Raw genomic sequence first — 14,549 nt, forward strand, 5'->3', positions numbered from 1 at the left:
TGTAAATCAGATGTGAATTCTCAAAAGCTCCAAAGAACTTTTAGAAAATTTAAATCGCCAAATTTTCAAAAGTCAGTAACATCAAAACGTACGACTTTCGACACTTTATACAATCCACAGGCAGCTAGCTTCTTCAATGCAAATGGAAGTCGGATTGGTCATCACCAAATTAAATTACTTTGTTAAAATCACTTTGATTCTACACACATGTACTCTGAAGTTGATCTTAAAATCATGTAGTCTTCGGAGATTAAGTCTTCCAACAAACTGTTGGAATCTCGATGGGCACTAATTGTGCTGTTATATTAGCTGACCTATTTTTTATACCCCCGCTTGAAAAGTAATGGGGATGTCTATCCGTCCGTCCGTACGTCCGTTGCGCTTTGGGGTATTCATCTCTTATCCGCAACTCCTCTTATACCACTAAATGAAATTTAAAGACTTTCACAGAGTCTTTGTTACATAGTTCCATTGTGCACCTCCTATTTTACTTTTTGATCGGACAAATATTTTGAGTTTTCCATAGCAAGACATGGACTGCCATTCATTCTGTAATATTGAGGGGTACCCATCTCTTATCTGCAACTCCTCCTATACTACTGAATAAAACTTAATTATACTTTACGGAATCTTTATTACATAATCCCATAGTACACCTCTTATTTGGACAAATATGTCGGGTTTCCCATAGCAAAACATGGATTTGCCATAATCATATGGGAGGTGGGGTATCATTTTGTTAGGTCAGTGCTCACAGTACCTCTATATTACTCTGGAAAAAAAACTGCTACGGATGTAAACACTTGCTATGGCTTTCAACTGGACATTTAGATATGTAGACGATGTATTATCAATTAAGTTAGGGTTAATGTACGAGTAGAGCTCCATTCCTTAAAAATAATGGAGTCGAGGCCCCGAAGGGGTCGTAGCCCATTGCTTTAAGGAATAAAGCGCTACGAGTATATTAACCCCCTTAAAACGAATCCACTGTTTTAGATGCTTGTAATTATTGTTTGTAAATATATAATAAAAAATACACAAAATATACACAGTAAATTTATATTTAACATATATGTAATTTTTAATATATATACACTAGGCAAAATTGCTAACGCACCACTTATTATTCTTATTTGTGAATTGACCATTTTCCTGATTGGTACTAGTATATAAAATATGCCATCTTTTCCAAAACAGTTGGATTGACAAATGTCTTGGTGTCATGTTAAGACCCTTAAAGGACCTTTTTGTCCGAAAACCAATGTCCCGACGTGCACTGCGCACCGTTTTTGCCAAGATATGAAGTTGGTGATTACCGATGGTGGTCCGTGACGTTGCGACGGGAGAAGTCTCCCACTTAAAAATGAAATGATATACCCTGATTGACTACCATATCGCTTAGTAGTCATCCAATGCCTTAATGTCCCTACCAAATCCACCCAACTTCCGGTTGCCCCAATTTTGTGGAACAATCTTGAAGTTATTGTGTGGTGCTTACTTAATGCCGTCCATATCTATTGTAAACATTTTTATGATCGTTAATTTATTTTCAACAATTTTTCAGCAGAGAAATGCATAATCTTTGAATTGTTTTAATTTTTCACAAATTTCTTCAAAGGAACCCCCTGCAGACACCATACTGGCTGCCTTAGCACGCTCTTCTAATGTCAAACGCCGCATACGGTGTAACATTTTTCTGAGTTTTTAATTAGTACAAACATAAAGAACACAACCACAAAGAAAAAATTAGAAATTTATTCCACCAAAAAAGTATGTATATGATTTTGATTTTTTCTATGAAGTGGTTACGCTTCAGTAAACATTGCTGCTATTTATCAGTTAAAACATTTAAATGCCTCATTTTTTTACTAAAGTAACATAATTATATATCAAAAACATCATAAACAAGTTTTGAAAAGAAAAATGTTAATTTATTTAGGTGGTGCGTTAGCAATTTTGTCTGGTGTATATATATATAAATATATATATATATATATATATAGAGAGAGAGAGAGAGAGAGAGAGAGAGAGAGAGTAGGGCGAGTAAAGTAATATAAAGTAATTCAAATCTGCCATCTGTCAACAACTTCGATAGCGTAGTGAGATGAGTGTCTGACTACCATGGTGAGGATACAGGGATCAATTCTCGGCGATACCAATATAATTTTTTGTTAATATGAAAATAAACTTAACGAAATTTTCTAAGTTCTTTCCTCGGAAGAGGCACAAAAAAAGAGAATTTGAACATAGCAAATACCATTTTCAATGTAATTTGCAACTCTCCATTCCTGGCAAATAATAGTGCCCTCAAACAATGAGTGACGCCACAAGTGGATTTTAACAATACATGTAGTTACTTCGATTCAGTGAACTTGAAATAAAAGACATCACAGATTCTGCCACATCTGTTTTATATATGGATGTTTTACTGACTATGGACGATAAACGCAAACTAACAGCTAAATTGTTTGACAAACGAGATGTCTTCAGCTTTTCCATCGTCAATGTTCCTTATTTATATAGAAATGTCCCGCTATCAACTGCATGAGGTATTAACATCTCCAACTTATTCAATACTCAAGAGCACGCTATGAGTACGATCAAATTTTCAACCAAGGCAGGCTACTGACAGATAGGTTGATGTCACAGGGATTTCAACAACCTCGTTCAATGACAGTATTTCGTAAATTTTATGTTCGTCATAATGACCTTGTTAGCAAATATAACATATCATTTTAGCTGACGTGTTTCATTCCAATTGTTTGGCCTTTGGTTTTATATTTTATTTGACTACGGGATATTTCTTCTATCTGATCAATACATAAGGTTCACGGCGGGTGCGACCGGTCAACAAGGGATGCACAGTCCTCCTAGGCATCTGATTCCACCTATGGAATATCCAGGTGTCCGTATTTTATGCACTCTTCACAGATTCATATCGCTTATACATTTTTTTTAGATCGATCACTGTTCGTTATCTTCTTTTTCATTCTCTCGTTGGGTATCGATGGAAATACTTTCTTTAGGTGGATATACTTGTCTTTTAAAGAGTATACTGTACGTCTCTTGGTGAGTATACTGTATTTCGATGGGTATACTTTCTTTCGTTGGGTAAACTGTCTTTAGGAGAGTACTCTTTCGACAGGCATCTAATGAGGGATATTGTCGTTCGGTGGGTATACTCTCTTTTGGTGGGTATAATAGAGAGGTTGAGATTTTAAACTTGTACGCGTACGTGTACGTGTGCACATGCAAACTTTGACGTACACGTACACGTTTTTTGTAATATGTCTGTTGAGATTTTAATGACGTGTAACATGAACGTGTAGTCTGTATTCGATGTCTCTATTTCAACTATTTAGGTACGTCTAGTAGGGGAATTCCCTAACTTCCTCGTGTATTACGTCATCAGTTTTAGCGTTGACAAGTTTTCTACACGTTCCTACAACTTGTAGAATTGCATCTACACGTAAGTGTAAACTTGTAGCTTTTATAGTAAAAATTAATCAAATTATGTGTGAAAATGTGATGGTTGTTAATTATTTAGGATGTTAAGTTTCAGGAACACTTATTTTAACCATGTTTTGTTCACTAACTTAAGTCAAACTAATGTCACAAAACTACTAAATAGTTGAAACAGAGACACCGGTTACAGTCTACACGTTCATGTTACACGTCATTAAAATCTCAACAGACAAATTACAAAAACGTGTACGTTTACGTCAAAGTTTCTGCACACGTACACGTACGCGTACAAGTTTAAAATCTCAACCTCTCTATTAATTTGACTTTAGTTAGTGAACAAAACATGGTTAAAAAAAGTGTTCATAAAACTTAACATCCTAAATAATTAACAACACTAACAGTTTCACACATAAATTGACTAGGTTTTGTTGAAAAAGCTACAAGTTTACACCTACGTCTAGATGCCTTTTTACAAGTTGTAGGAACGTGTAGAAAACTTATCAACACCAAAACGGATGACGTAATACGCAAGAAATTTAGGGAATTCCCCTACTAGACGTACCGGTACAAGTACACGTATGAAATCTCAACCTCTCTACTGTCTCTCAATTGGTATACAGTCTTTCACTTGTTATACTGTCTTTCAGTGGGTATACCGTCATTCGATTGAAATACATTATTTCACTGAAATGCTGTCTTTCGGTAAGAATACTGTCTTTTGGTGAGTATACTGTATGCCATTTAATAGGTATTCTGTTTTTGGTGGTATACTGTCTATCGTTGATTATAATTTTTTTCAATGATTGTACTATTTTTCATTGGGTATAATGCCATTTAGTGGGAATACTGTCTTTCGATGAGTGCACTGTATTTATTTTGGTGAGTTTACTGCCTATCGTGAGTGCACTGTCTTTCATTGAGTTGGATATACATGTACTTCTTTTGTCGGGTATACTGTTTTTCAGTGGGTATATGTCTTTCGGTGTGTGTACTGATTTTCATTGAGTATACTGTCTTTTGGAGAGTGTACTGTCTTTCGTATAGTACAATGTCTTTCGGTGAGTGTACTGTCTTTCGTTGAGTATATACTGTCTTTCGGTGAGTGTACTGTCTTTTGCTGAGTATACTGTCTTTCGATGAGTGCACTGTCTTTCGGTGGGAACACTATCTGTCTTTTGCTAAGTATACCGTCTAATAAGACCTGCCTACCCTTTTTATTGCATGTGTGTAATTCAGGGTTGGCAAAAAACTGGGAAATACTCATATTTCCCAGGACGGTGGGAAATACTGGTAATTACCGGGAATTACTGGTATTTCCCGGGAAATACCGGGAAATAAGAAATAGCTACATATTTCATTCATATTGACATGTAGTACACCTTATTGGCTAAGATATCCACCTGGTATCACTGTCGCTGATTTTAAAAAATTCTGGTTTCCAAGTAATTCATTTTATATGATCATAACACAGTATATTCATATACCAGTCTTGAGTGTCATTTGTTTCATGCTTGAGTCAGATCAGTAGTCTATAATTGAAAGGTCCATGAAAGAAACCCAAAGATCCCATTTGTTTTTTTTTATGTAACTAAACTAAAGAAGGATCTAAGAAAATTCTTAAATGTAGAGTATGGTATAAATATCAAAGCTAAGAAGAAGCCATTCAGTTCTACTCAAGGTAATTATCTCTCAAAACAGAAGCACAAAACTGTCCAGAGCAATTTGTTAAAACAACATGATTGTTTGTAATAACTACAGTGTTTATAGAGGGATTAAAACAATTTTTTTTTGTTCTTGGATTTATAATTAATAAACTTAATAATTTTACGAAAATGAAAAGAAACTTGACTTGGAAAACTTCAGTTTTAGACAGCAAGGGAAATGTTTCAGAATGCTTATGGGTATGGGACCTGGAGTAGTGATACATTCTGAATATGTTAAATTCCAATTAAGACATATTCCTTATTATTCATCTGTTTTTATGTTTATTTTATTTTTGAATTTTGTATAAGATTGAATGAATTAAAGAAATAAAAAAAAATTTAACTTTGTATTTCCAAGTATTCCCCAGTTACAGAAAATTTGTAGTATTTCCCGGGACGGGAAATACCGGTATTTACCACTGGTAATTCCCACCACCGGTATTTCCCGACCAACAATGGTGTAATTTCAATACACGTAAAGGCGTGATCATTCATGCTTCCCTAGTTTGATGTTTTAGTATGGTACTATATATTCTCTATTTTTTACACTGAGGTAGCAACAGCACACATTTTTTAAATTTTATTTTTTTAAAGAATTGTTTAAGAAAAGAGACAATTTGATTTTTGGTATGTTATATGTGATAACAGAGAAAGAAGAGTAAACGCTTCCCGATCATTTCACTTGCAAAAACATCTCTGGCTGACGTGACGTTAAAATGACGTAGCGATGCTGCTCCAGGTCGATAGACATATGCATGTTTATAATTTCACCGGAACTCGTCTAATTATCCTATAAATTAGAAATTTTGCACATTTCTTTTATTCGTTATTTATAAAATGTTGACGAAGTTTCATGAATGTATCTCTGGCCTTTATGGAGTAAAAGTAAATGTCTCAATAATTTCCGAACAGCCCTCGTATACTAAATCATACTAACATCATTATGTTGTTCTTGTCTCCCGACAGACGTATGTAATCTCACATGGTATCCAATGTGCTATTTATATAGTCTAAAATTTAACGTCACTTTAACATTGAGGAAGATTAACAGAAAAAAAATTATATGCGCTAGTACACCTGAAAAATTCAGAATATTTTAATATTCCTTTAAGATAAAGGATCATACACACAAAAAAGTATACCAACCAAAGAAAATAGCTTCATATTTTTCGATTGTGTAAATAAATTTTACCTACACGTCCTGTCGCCCGCTTGGCGCAGTGGTTAGAGCGTTTGCTCTAGAGTCGTGGAGTTGCTCTAGAGTCACCGGCATTGTTGTGGCGTCTCCATATGAGTGAAATATTCTCGAGAGGGACGTTAAACAAACAAACAAAACCTACACGTCCTCCACGTCTTATACATAAATCGAACGTAATTGATTCCATATCCATAAATTTGTACAGATTTCCAGATGTAGTAGTTACCCCATATAATATTGTAGGTTATGTGCAAATATCCGATGGGTGTGGTCATAATGACACGAGGGAGCTCCCGAGTTGTCATTATGACCACGTCAATCGAGTATCTTCACATACTCCACAATATTTTATGGGTAAGTCACTTGTACCAGAGTTTGCTTTAATTGATTGTTTCTGATTTTAGTCTTACATATAAATGTAGTACTAATTATTTTCGCATATTCAAAATATGACAATTAAGGATATCCGATCCTCAGCCAGGAAGGATAACTCTTAAATTTATCATTTTATTTAAAATATCTCAAAATGAAGCTTGAAATTGGGATCTTTTTGAGCAACATTTTTCATTTTATGCATCTCAAAAGGATTCAAGGTTTTTTGAAGTCTTAGAAACAGTCTTGTAAAAAGTTGACATTTTTACCCCATAAAAGACGAAAATATATTCATTTTTTATAGAAATTGAATTTCCTTTAATGTATCATTAGATACCAATGCTCATTTGCATGATATGAAATTACACATGCTATGTGATGTCTAGCAGTAATAGTGCAAACTTTTTACACTATGTATTATATAACAATTGAAGTAAATAGAAGCACTAAGATACTACATAAGCATAGAAAAGATGCAATTTTCTCCAAATGCCTGGATACCTATATTTTCTAGGTCACCTGAGTCACTCAGGTGACCTATTGCTGTTTTCGTCCGTCGTCGTGCGTCGTCAGTCGTCCGTCGTGTGTTAACATTTGAACATTTTCAGCTTCTTCTCTGAAACCGCTGAACCAATTTCAGCCAATTTTAGCATATAGCATCTATGTGTGAAGGGGAACAAAATTTGTGAATTTCATGGTCCCTGCCCTCCTTGGGCTTGAGGGGTGGGGCTAAAACCACCAAAATTAATGTAATCTTTAAAAATCTTCTTTACTCCTGGACATCAAGCAGTCAAACTGTTGGCATGGTGGTGATAAACATTGAGTCCTCTACCAAAATTTTGAAATTCATGGCCCCAGGGTCAGGGGTTCTGGTGCTAGGGTGGGGCTATATAGATCATGAAAATGCATTATTTCTTTGAAAATCTTCTTCTCTGATCCTGGGTATCATTTAAACAAACGAAGTACCTGGTTATGATAAGCAAGGATGCCTCTTTCAAAATTGTGAATTTCATGGCCCCTGAGTCAGGGGTTCTGGTGTTGGGGGGAGGGGGCTATTGATTATATTGTGAAAATGCATTAATTCTTTGAAAATCTTCTTCTCTGCTCCTGGGTATCATTTAAACAAACGAAGTACCTGGTTATGATAAGCAAGGATGCCTCTTTCAAAATTGTGAATTTCATGGCCCCTGAGTCAGGGGTTCTGGTGTTGGGGGGAGGGGGCTATTGATTATATTGTGAAAATGCATTAATTCTTTGAAAATCTTCTCTGCTCCTGGGTATTAAACAAAGTAACAAAGTACATAGTTATGATGAGCAAGGTTGCTTCTTTCAAAATTGTGAATTTCATGGCCCCTGGGTCAAGCGTTCTGGTGTTAGGGTTGGGCTCTATTGATTATAGTGAAAATGCATTAATTCTTTACAATATCTTCTTCTCTGCTCCTTGGTATTAAACAAAGTAACTAAGTGCATAGTTATGATAAACAAGGCTGCCTCTTTTAAAATTGTGAATTTCATGGCCCCTTGGTCAGGGCGGGGCTCTAATGATTATATAGTGAAAATGCATTAAAATGCATTAATTCTTTGAAAATCTTCTTCTCTGCTCCTGGGAATTATTGAAACAAACTAAGTACATGGTTATGATAAGCAAGAATGCCTCTTTCAAAATTTTGAAATTCATGGCCCCAGGGTCAGGAGTTCTGGTGAAACGAGGGGGGGGGGGGGGCTCTATTAATTATATAGTGAAACAGCATAATATCTTTGATGGTATTCTTTAATTTTCTGCTCCTGGTTATAAAGCAAAGAAACTAAGTGCATAGTTATGATAAGCAAGAGTGTTTCTTCCAGAATTATGAGTTTTATGGCCCTTGTGTCAAGTGTTCTGGTGTAAGGGTAATGCTTTATTAATAATAAAGTGAAAATGCATTCATAGTATTAAATAATCCTGTCTGCTCCTTATAGTGTTGAGCAGATAAACAAAGTGCATAGTTATGATGAACAATGCGCTTCTTACAAAATTTATAAAAGTTGTGTGGTCCCAGGGTCACGGGTTCTGGTGTTTCTCGGGGGGGGGGGGGGCTATTTTGATAATTGATATATAGAGTGAAAATGTGTTAATTCTTTGAAAATCAACTAAGTGCATAGTTGTGATGATGAGGGTACCTCTTCCAAATTTCTGAATTTCATGACCCTGGATCATGCGTTCTGATGTTAGGGTAGGGCTATGTTGAATCTATATTAAGAATGCATTGTTTCTGTAAAATTCTTCTCTGCCCCTGGGCATGTCGGAGGTAAACCAAGTAAAATTTTTAATAAGCAAGGGTATTTTTACCAGATTTTTGAACATCTGGACCATTTGGTCAAGTGTTCTGGTCCTGGGCAGGGCTGTATTTATTATCTATTCTACTGAGAGAAGTTATTCTCCCTTGCAATTCACTTTTGATAATTAATCACTGTAAATAAAGTATTTGAAAGGTTAACAGAATAAGAAAATTATGCAAGAATTTTTATTGTATAATACAAAAAAGTACTTTCAAAGTTTTAATGATCAAGTAGACTTGTACTTAATAGATAAATAAAAATGAGACAAAAATAACTTATCAAATGTTCTTCAAAGACCAAGAGAGGACAATGTGAGGAGTTATAATATGGGGTTAAAAATAGTACAGAAGCACAAATAGTTTCTTAATAGTCTGCATGGTAATAGTGATAAATGGGGGATTTAGAACTTAATTTATTAGTTGTTACTAAATACTAGACTAATTATTTCGTTGATCCTGATCATCCTCTTTCTCTTGCTTTTGGGAATAAAGCTTCATCTATCAGTTTATTTTATACTCTATGGATCCTCTAAATTGTTGTATTTTACTCAGGTGACCGTTAAGGCCCTTGGGCCTCATGCTTATCCTAAAATATATTTGTTGATCAATTTTCAATTAGAAAATGAATAGCTGTGTTTTTATTCGCATTTCCTGAAAATATATTTGAGATTTGATAATTTTCCCTAAATAAATTGATCAACTATAATGATGAACTTTGAAGAAATACCATGGGTAAATTCATGTTACTATATGAAATCAGGGACATTTTTGTGAGCATTTTCAATTACCTAAAAGCTGCTTTCAAAACCTGAGGACTGAACTACCTTAAATGATTCAAACCTTTTTCAACTTAATTTTGATTTTTACAATAATTTCAAACATTTGATAATGTAAAGAACTTCGTGTATTTAGAGTAGTTGCAATATAAACTTACATGTAATTAATTAAGTACTTCTTCTTTATATCTTAGGTTTCTTGTTCGAACTATTATTAATAGAACAATATTGGAATCATTAAGAAATACCGATGATGCCATTAAAGACTCGTAGAAAGTGGCGGAGGGTTGGGGGCAGGCCCTCCCCACTTTTTTCTGAGTATAATATTCTGATAGTGTAAATTTTCATTTAGATGCCCCCCCCCCCCCCTTATATCGCTATAAGGTCGAGCACTGGCAAATTCCAGGATTTGGGCAGTTAAGGAGGTTTTTCTTTTTCTTTTTTAATTTTAATTTTGTTTTCTGCTTGTCAGATTTTTTTTTAGGATATTGCCCCTCCCCCCCCCCCCCCCATGTTGAAACCATTGCTACGGGCCAGCATTACCAGGCAATATTCTCAATACTAAGGTTATGTCTTCAACAATATGAAAACCACAAGAATAGTTTTCAAAGATAAATTGTGCTTTTTGTGCATTCCTTGTCCCCGCTTTCGCGAAAGCGAGGGGAATTAAATCTTATTCGTCTGTCAGTCAATCTGTCTTTCTGTAAGTATGTCACAAAAACTTTAACCTTGGTCATAACTTTTGAATGAGAAAAAGATAGGGGTTTCATATTATATATGTATATTACCTGTGGCAAGATCTTTCGAAATATACTATGGTTTCTGACACCTTGACCTTGAAGTTTAACCTACTTTTCAAAAATTTTATCTTTGATTATAACTTTTGATTGAAAAAAGAAAGGCTTTCATATTTGACATGTGCATTATCTGTGACAAGATGTTTCCGAGCATGCTATGATTTTTTACCCCTTGACCTTGACCTTCATGTTTGACCCAATTTTTAAAAGTTTTAATTTTAGTGATTACTTTTGAATGACATATGATAGGGCGTTCATATTTGACAAGTACATTACCTGTGTCAAAATGTTTCCGAATGAGCTATGTTATTTAACCCTGTGAACTTGACTTTCAAGTTTGACTTAATTTTCTAAAATCCTAACATTGCTGATAACTTTTGATTGAGGGAAGATATGACATTTACATTTGACAAATCTTTTCCACAGCTAATTCAATAATTCATGGGGTTTTTATATGATGCACAGACAAGACAGGACACACAAACAAGACAGTTACAATATGTCATAAATAATAGCATCCAATCCACTAAGGCACCGAAAGCGGGTGACCACTATACTTTGAATTTGCTTGCTTTTGATTTGTTAACGAAGGTCAAAGTCTAGAATGTTTTCAATTAAAAATGATCTTTCAATGCTTTTCATTTTTTTTCTCTTTAATTTGGTATATCTAATATAGATGATTTTTGACTTTGAAAAATTGTCTTAGATCTTTGCAGTGTTATTTTGTCTCGACTCGACTGGCGGAATTTATCGAAAAATGCGAGTTATGTACAGATACCCCGCACAATTAACAAAATGAATCACACCTAACTTCGATACAATGATGTTAAGAAAATCGCCAATCTCTCACAAGAGGGCGCAACTACACAAGCTTTACTTACACCTGTTATCGTGTCCAAATTAGTTCTTATGGATCACATTTAGTTGGTGCAGATTTAAGGAACGTAGTTCCATACATGTGTATATCTGTTCAGAATGAAGGACTCAATTAAGATGATACATGTATAGGAGAAGTATCTTTACGTCAACCGAAATGAAATTTTTTTAAGAAAATTAAGATTTTTTTTTTACTTTTATGGGGATAAATATACAGATTGGTCATGTGATCAAATTCCATAAAGCCCTTCGGGCTGTATAGTAGAAATGTTTAAAAATGATAAATCTACCTTCTTAATTATATTTACATATGAATCTGAAGTATAACAAATATTTGTGTTCTAACAAATATTTGTGTTCTATGGTTTTAAACCCATGAAATGAAATATTTTTTGCAAACCTCAACGGTATAAATTGAATATGTTGAACGCGTCTAGCACTCATGATGTTACTGTGAAATTACGTCAATCGTTAGTGCGTTACGATAATTTGTCAGCACGGACAGGTTCTGTTATAGGACCGACGACATCTAAAAATAAGAATTCAATGCTAATATTTGCATATTCTAATTTTTTCTTTATATTTGTTAATTTCGTTAATCTTATAAATTAAGCGCCCATCAGAATTGGTGTGCTTAGAAGACGTAAGAGTCGAATCAATTAAATTAATTTCAAACGAATAATTGTTATACTTTTACAGTAGTTTAAAATAAATAAATTGATCCAAAACAATATACATTTCGGTGTTCCTAGAACACGCTTATTGCATATTGCATATAGTTCCTAATATTTATATTTTACCGCGCAGTGACAAGATTTCATGAGTGTTGTAGGGTACTGAATGTTGTAGATTTTCAATGGGTTACATAAAGAGACCTACACTGTAAATATTATCCTTTACCTTTTTACGTGAGTTTGTATAAGCGAAGCTTGTGCTTATTTCTAATTAAAGGATTTTTCCCCAGGATTATGTGACATGTAGGAACAGGCAATCCCTAGACGTGACAGAGATACTGTCTGGTGTTCTTCAGTTCTTCTTTAATCACCTATTCAAGAGATGTGAAGAGGCGGAGGAAACTGTTTTACCAGCCGATGTTCGCTGGGTTTTCAATCTCCCAATCAGAGCCAGAAGGGATATTATGATAGTTCTCAAATCTGCTGCAAGCAAGGTTTAATTGATTTACAATTTAAGACAGACAAAAAAAAAATAATTGTATATACTTGTATAACTTTTTGTAGAATCTTTTCTGTCTTGAAAAACTAGAAAAAAAAGAGTTACCGATTGTATTGAATTTGCTACAGGTGCGAATGACAAAACAATATTTTTCGATCATTCACTATTAATAAGATGTCCATCATCGCGCCTGAAGAAATTATCGGCATCATCACTTGGCATCATCAGTCCAGGGTATAATTATCAGCAAGTGGAACGTTTGCGGCTGATTTGATGCTTTGCATCAATATATTATCTTGTTTTGTATAGCAGTATAGAAGAAGTATTACTAATACTATCATTCCAATAACAGCTTGCCACTTCGCTTGATCAAGCGTGCTAAATTTTCACACGTTGATAACCATATTACTCAGTAATTGGCTGTTTCAAGGTATCAAAAATGCATACTACTTTGCGTATAAGATACAGAACCCCAAATCCCACCAAAAGTATTTATCAATCGCATCGAACACGTTGAGTGCATGATTGTTTACTTCACGGAAACACGTGGTCAGTCAAAGTCTTTTTACTTCCTATAATCATAAGTGTCATGTTAAAATTGTGAATTGATTAAATAAAGATGATTTGAGGAAATTTACAAAAATTAAACTATTAAAGCAACATAACCACTAGCATATAGATGCATTATGCAAGTTTTAGGTAAACTAGAGTGTTCCAAGGAATGTATGTCGCCTTCTTTGTAGCTTCATAAGTGTCGTAAGCTATTTATTTACTACTAGCTTGATAGTTCATGAAAAAAGCATCCTCTGATAGTATGACTGCGATAGAATCTGACAATCAAGGAAAATATGATTTCAACCCTCAAATGATTAATTAAATTGAAATTATCATAACTATTCATCATTTTACATGTATCAATTCCTTACTCCAATTGTCAGTCCGTACGATCCATTGTGGAATACCGATCCCGATGTATTTTCAAATTATTTAAATATCAGTTTGTGTGGTAACTGAATATTATATAATTTCAAAGTACACTATCATGAGCTCAAAAACATGCATAGATGCTAATTATCAACACCTTGCCTCTCAAAATTCAAAAGACAAAAGTTAGATTAAACTGTTCGGGGTATTTTTTTACAAAGAGGGTTAAATGTCAAGGTCAAGTGGAGTGTAACGCTGAAATTTTTCATAATGTTTCATGACAATGAGTGCACATGCTAAATAAACCTCTTAAATATAAAAAAATATTATGTATATTGTCACTATTAACTATTTTGTAAAGTAGGTCACATGTCAAGTCAAGGGTCACGAGGTCAGTAATCATGGCAATTCACAAAAGCCATGGTGCTAAGCAATATATGACTGTGCAAAATATCAAATCCATATCTTTTACTGTTTTTAAGATACAAGGTGTGACAGACGAACAGACAGACGCCGGGTAAAGGGATCCCTAAGTATCGCTCTGCTGTGCAGGCGACACAAAAATACATCATTTTATACATTGTAGCTGATGTTCCCTATATTCTCGTTCAAGAAACTCTAGCACTTTGTTGTGTGAATTAAAAGGAATTGAGATAAATCAAAATATTAGAAGGCCCTTTCCTTGTACTTACATGTAGAATATCTGAAAACTTATTTGGAAGGCTTGTGTTATTGTTCTCTATACGTACTCACCAATAAACAGACATACAATACTATTGGTCAGTGCATTTTTGTCACCCCTTGTATCTCAAGAACTGTGAGAGATATGGATTTGATATTTTGCACATATATTGCTTGGCACTATGGCTTTTGTGAATTGCCATGGTTACCGACTTCGTGACCTTTGACACACAATGTACCTTAATTTCATGTATTTCAAACACAAA

At 34.4% G+C, this 14,549-nt stretch overlaps 1 protein-coding gene across 1 annotated transcript in view; it reads left to right on the top strand.

Moving 5' to 3' along the window:
* The window catches only part of LOC133193475 (uncharacterized), a 74,857-nt gene that overhangs the window by 3,766 nt on the left and 56,542 nt on the right, over positions 1–14,549 (top strand). Inside the window, exon 2 of the mRNA XM_061329439.1 lies at positions 12,470–12,673. Coding sequence (XP_061185423.1) covers positions 12,470–12,673 — 204 coding nt within the window. The remainder of the gene's footprint in view (positions 1–12,469; positions 12,674–14,549) is intronic.

Source organism: Saccostrea echinata, unplaced genomic scaffold (assembly GCF_033153115.1).
Source record: "Saccostrea echinata isolate AGI-Se365-2 ecotype Australia unplaced genomic scaffold, CSIRO_AGI_Sech_v1 ptg000027l, whole genome shotgun sequence".
NCBI classification, from domain to species: domain Eukaryota; kingdom Metazoa; phylum Mollusca; class Bivalvia; order Ostreida; family Ostreidae; genus Saccostrea; species Saccostrea echinata.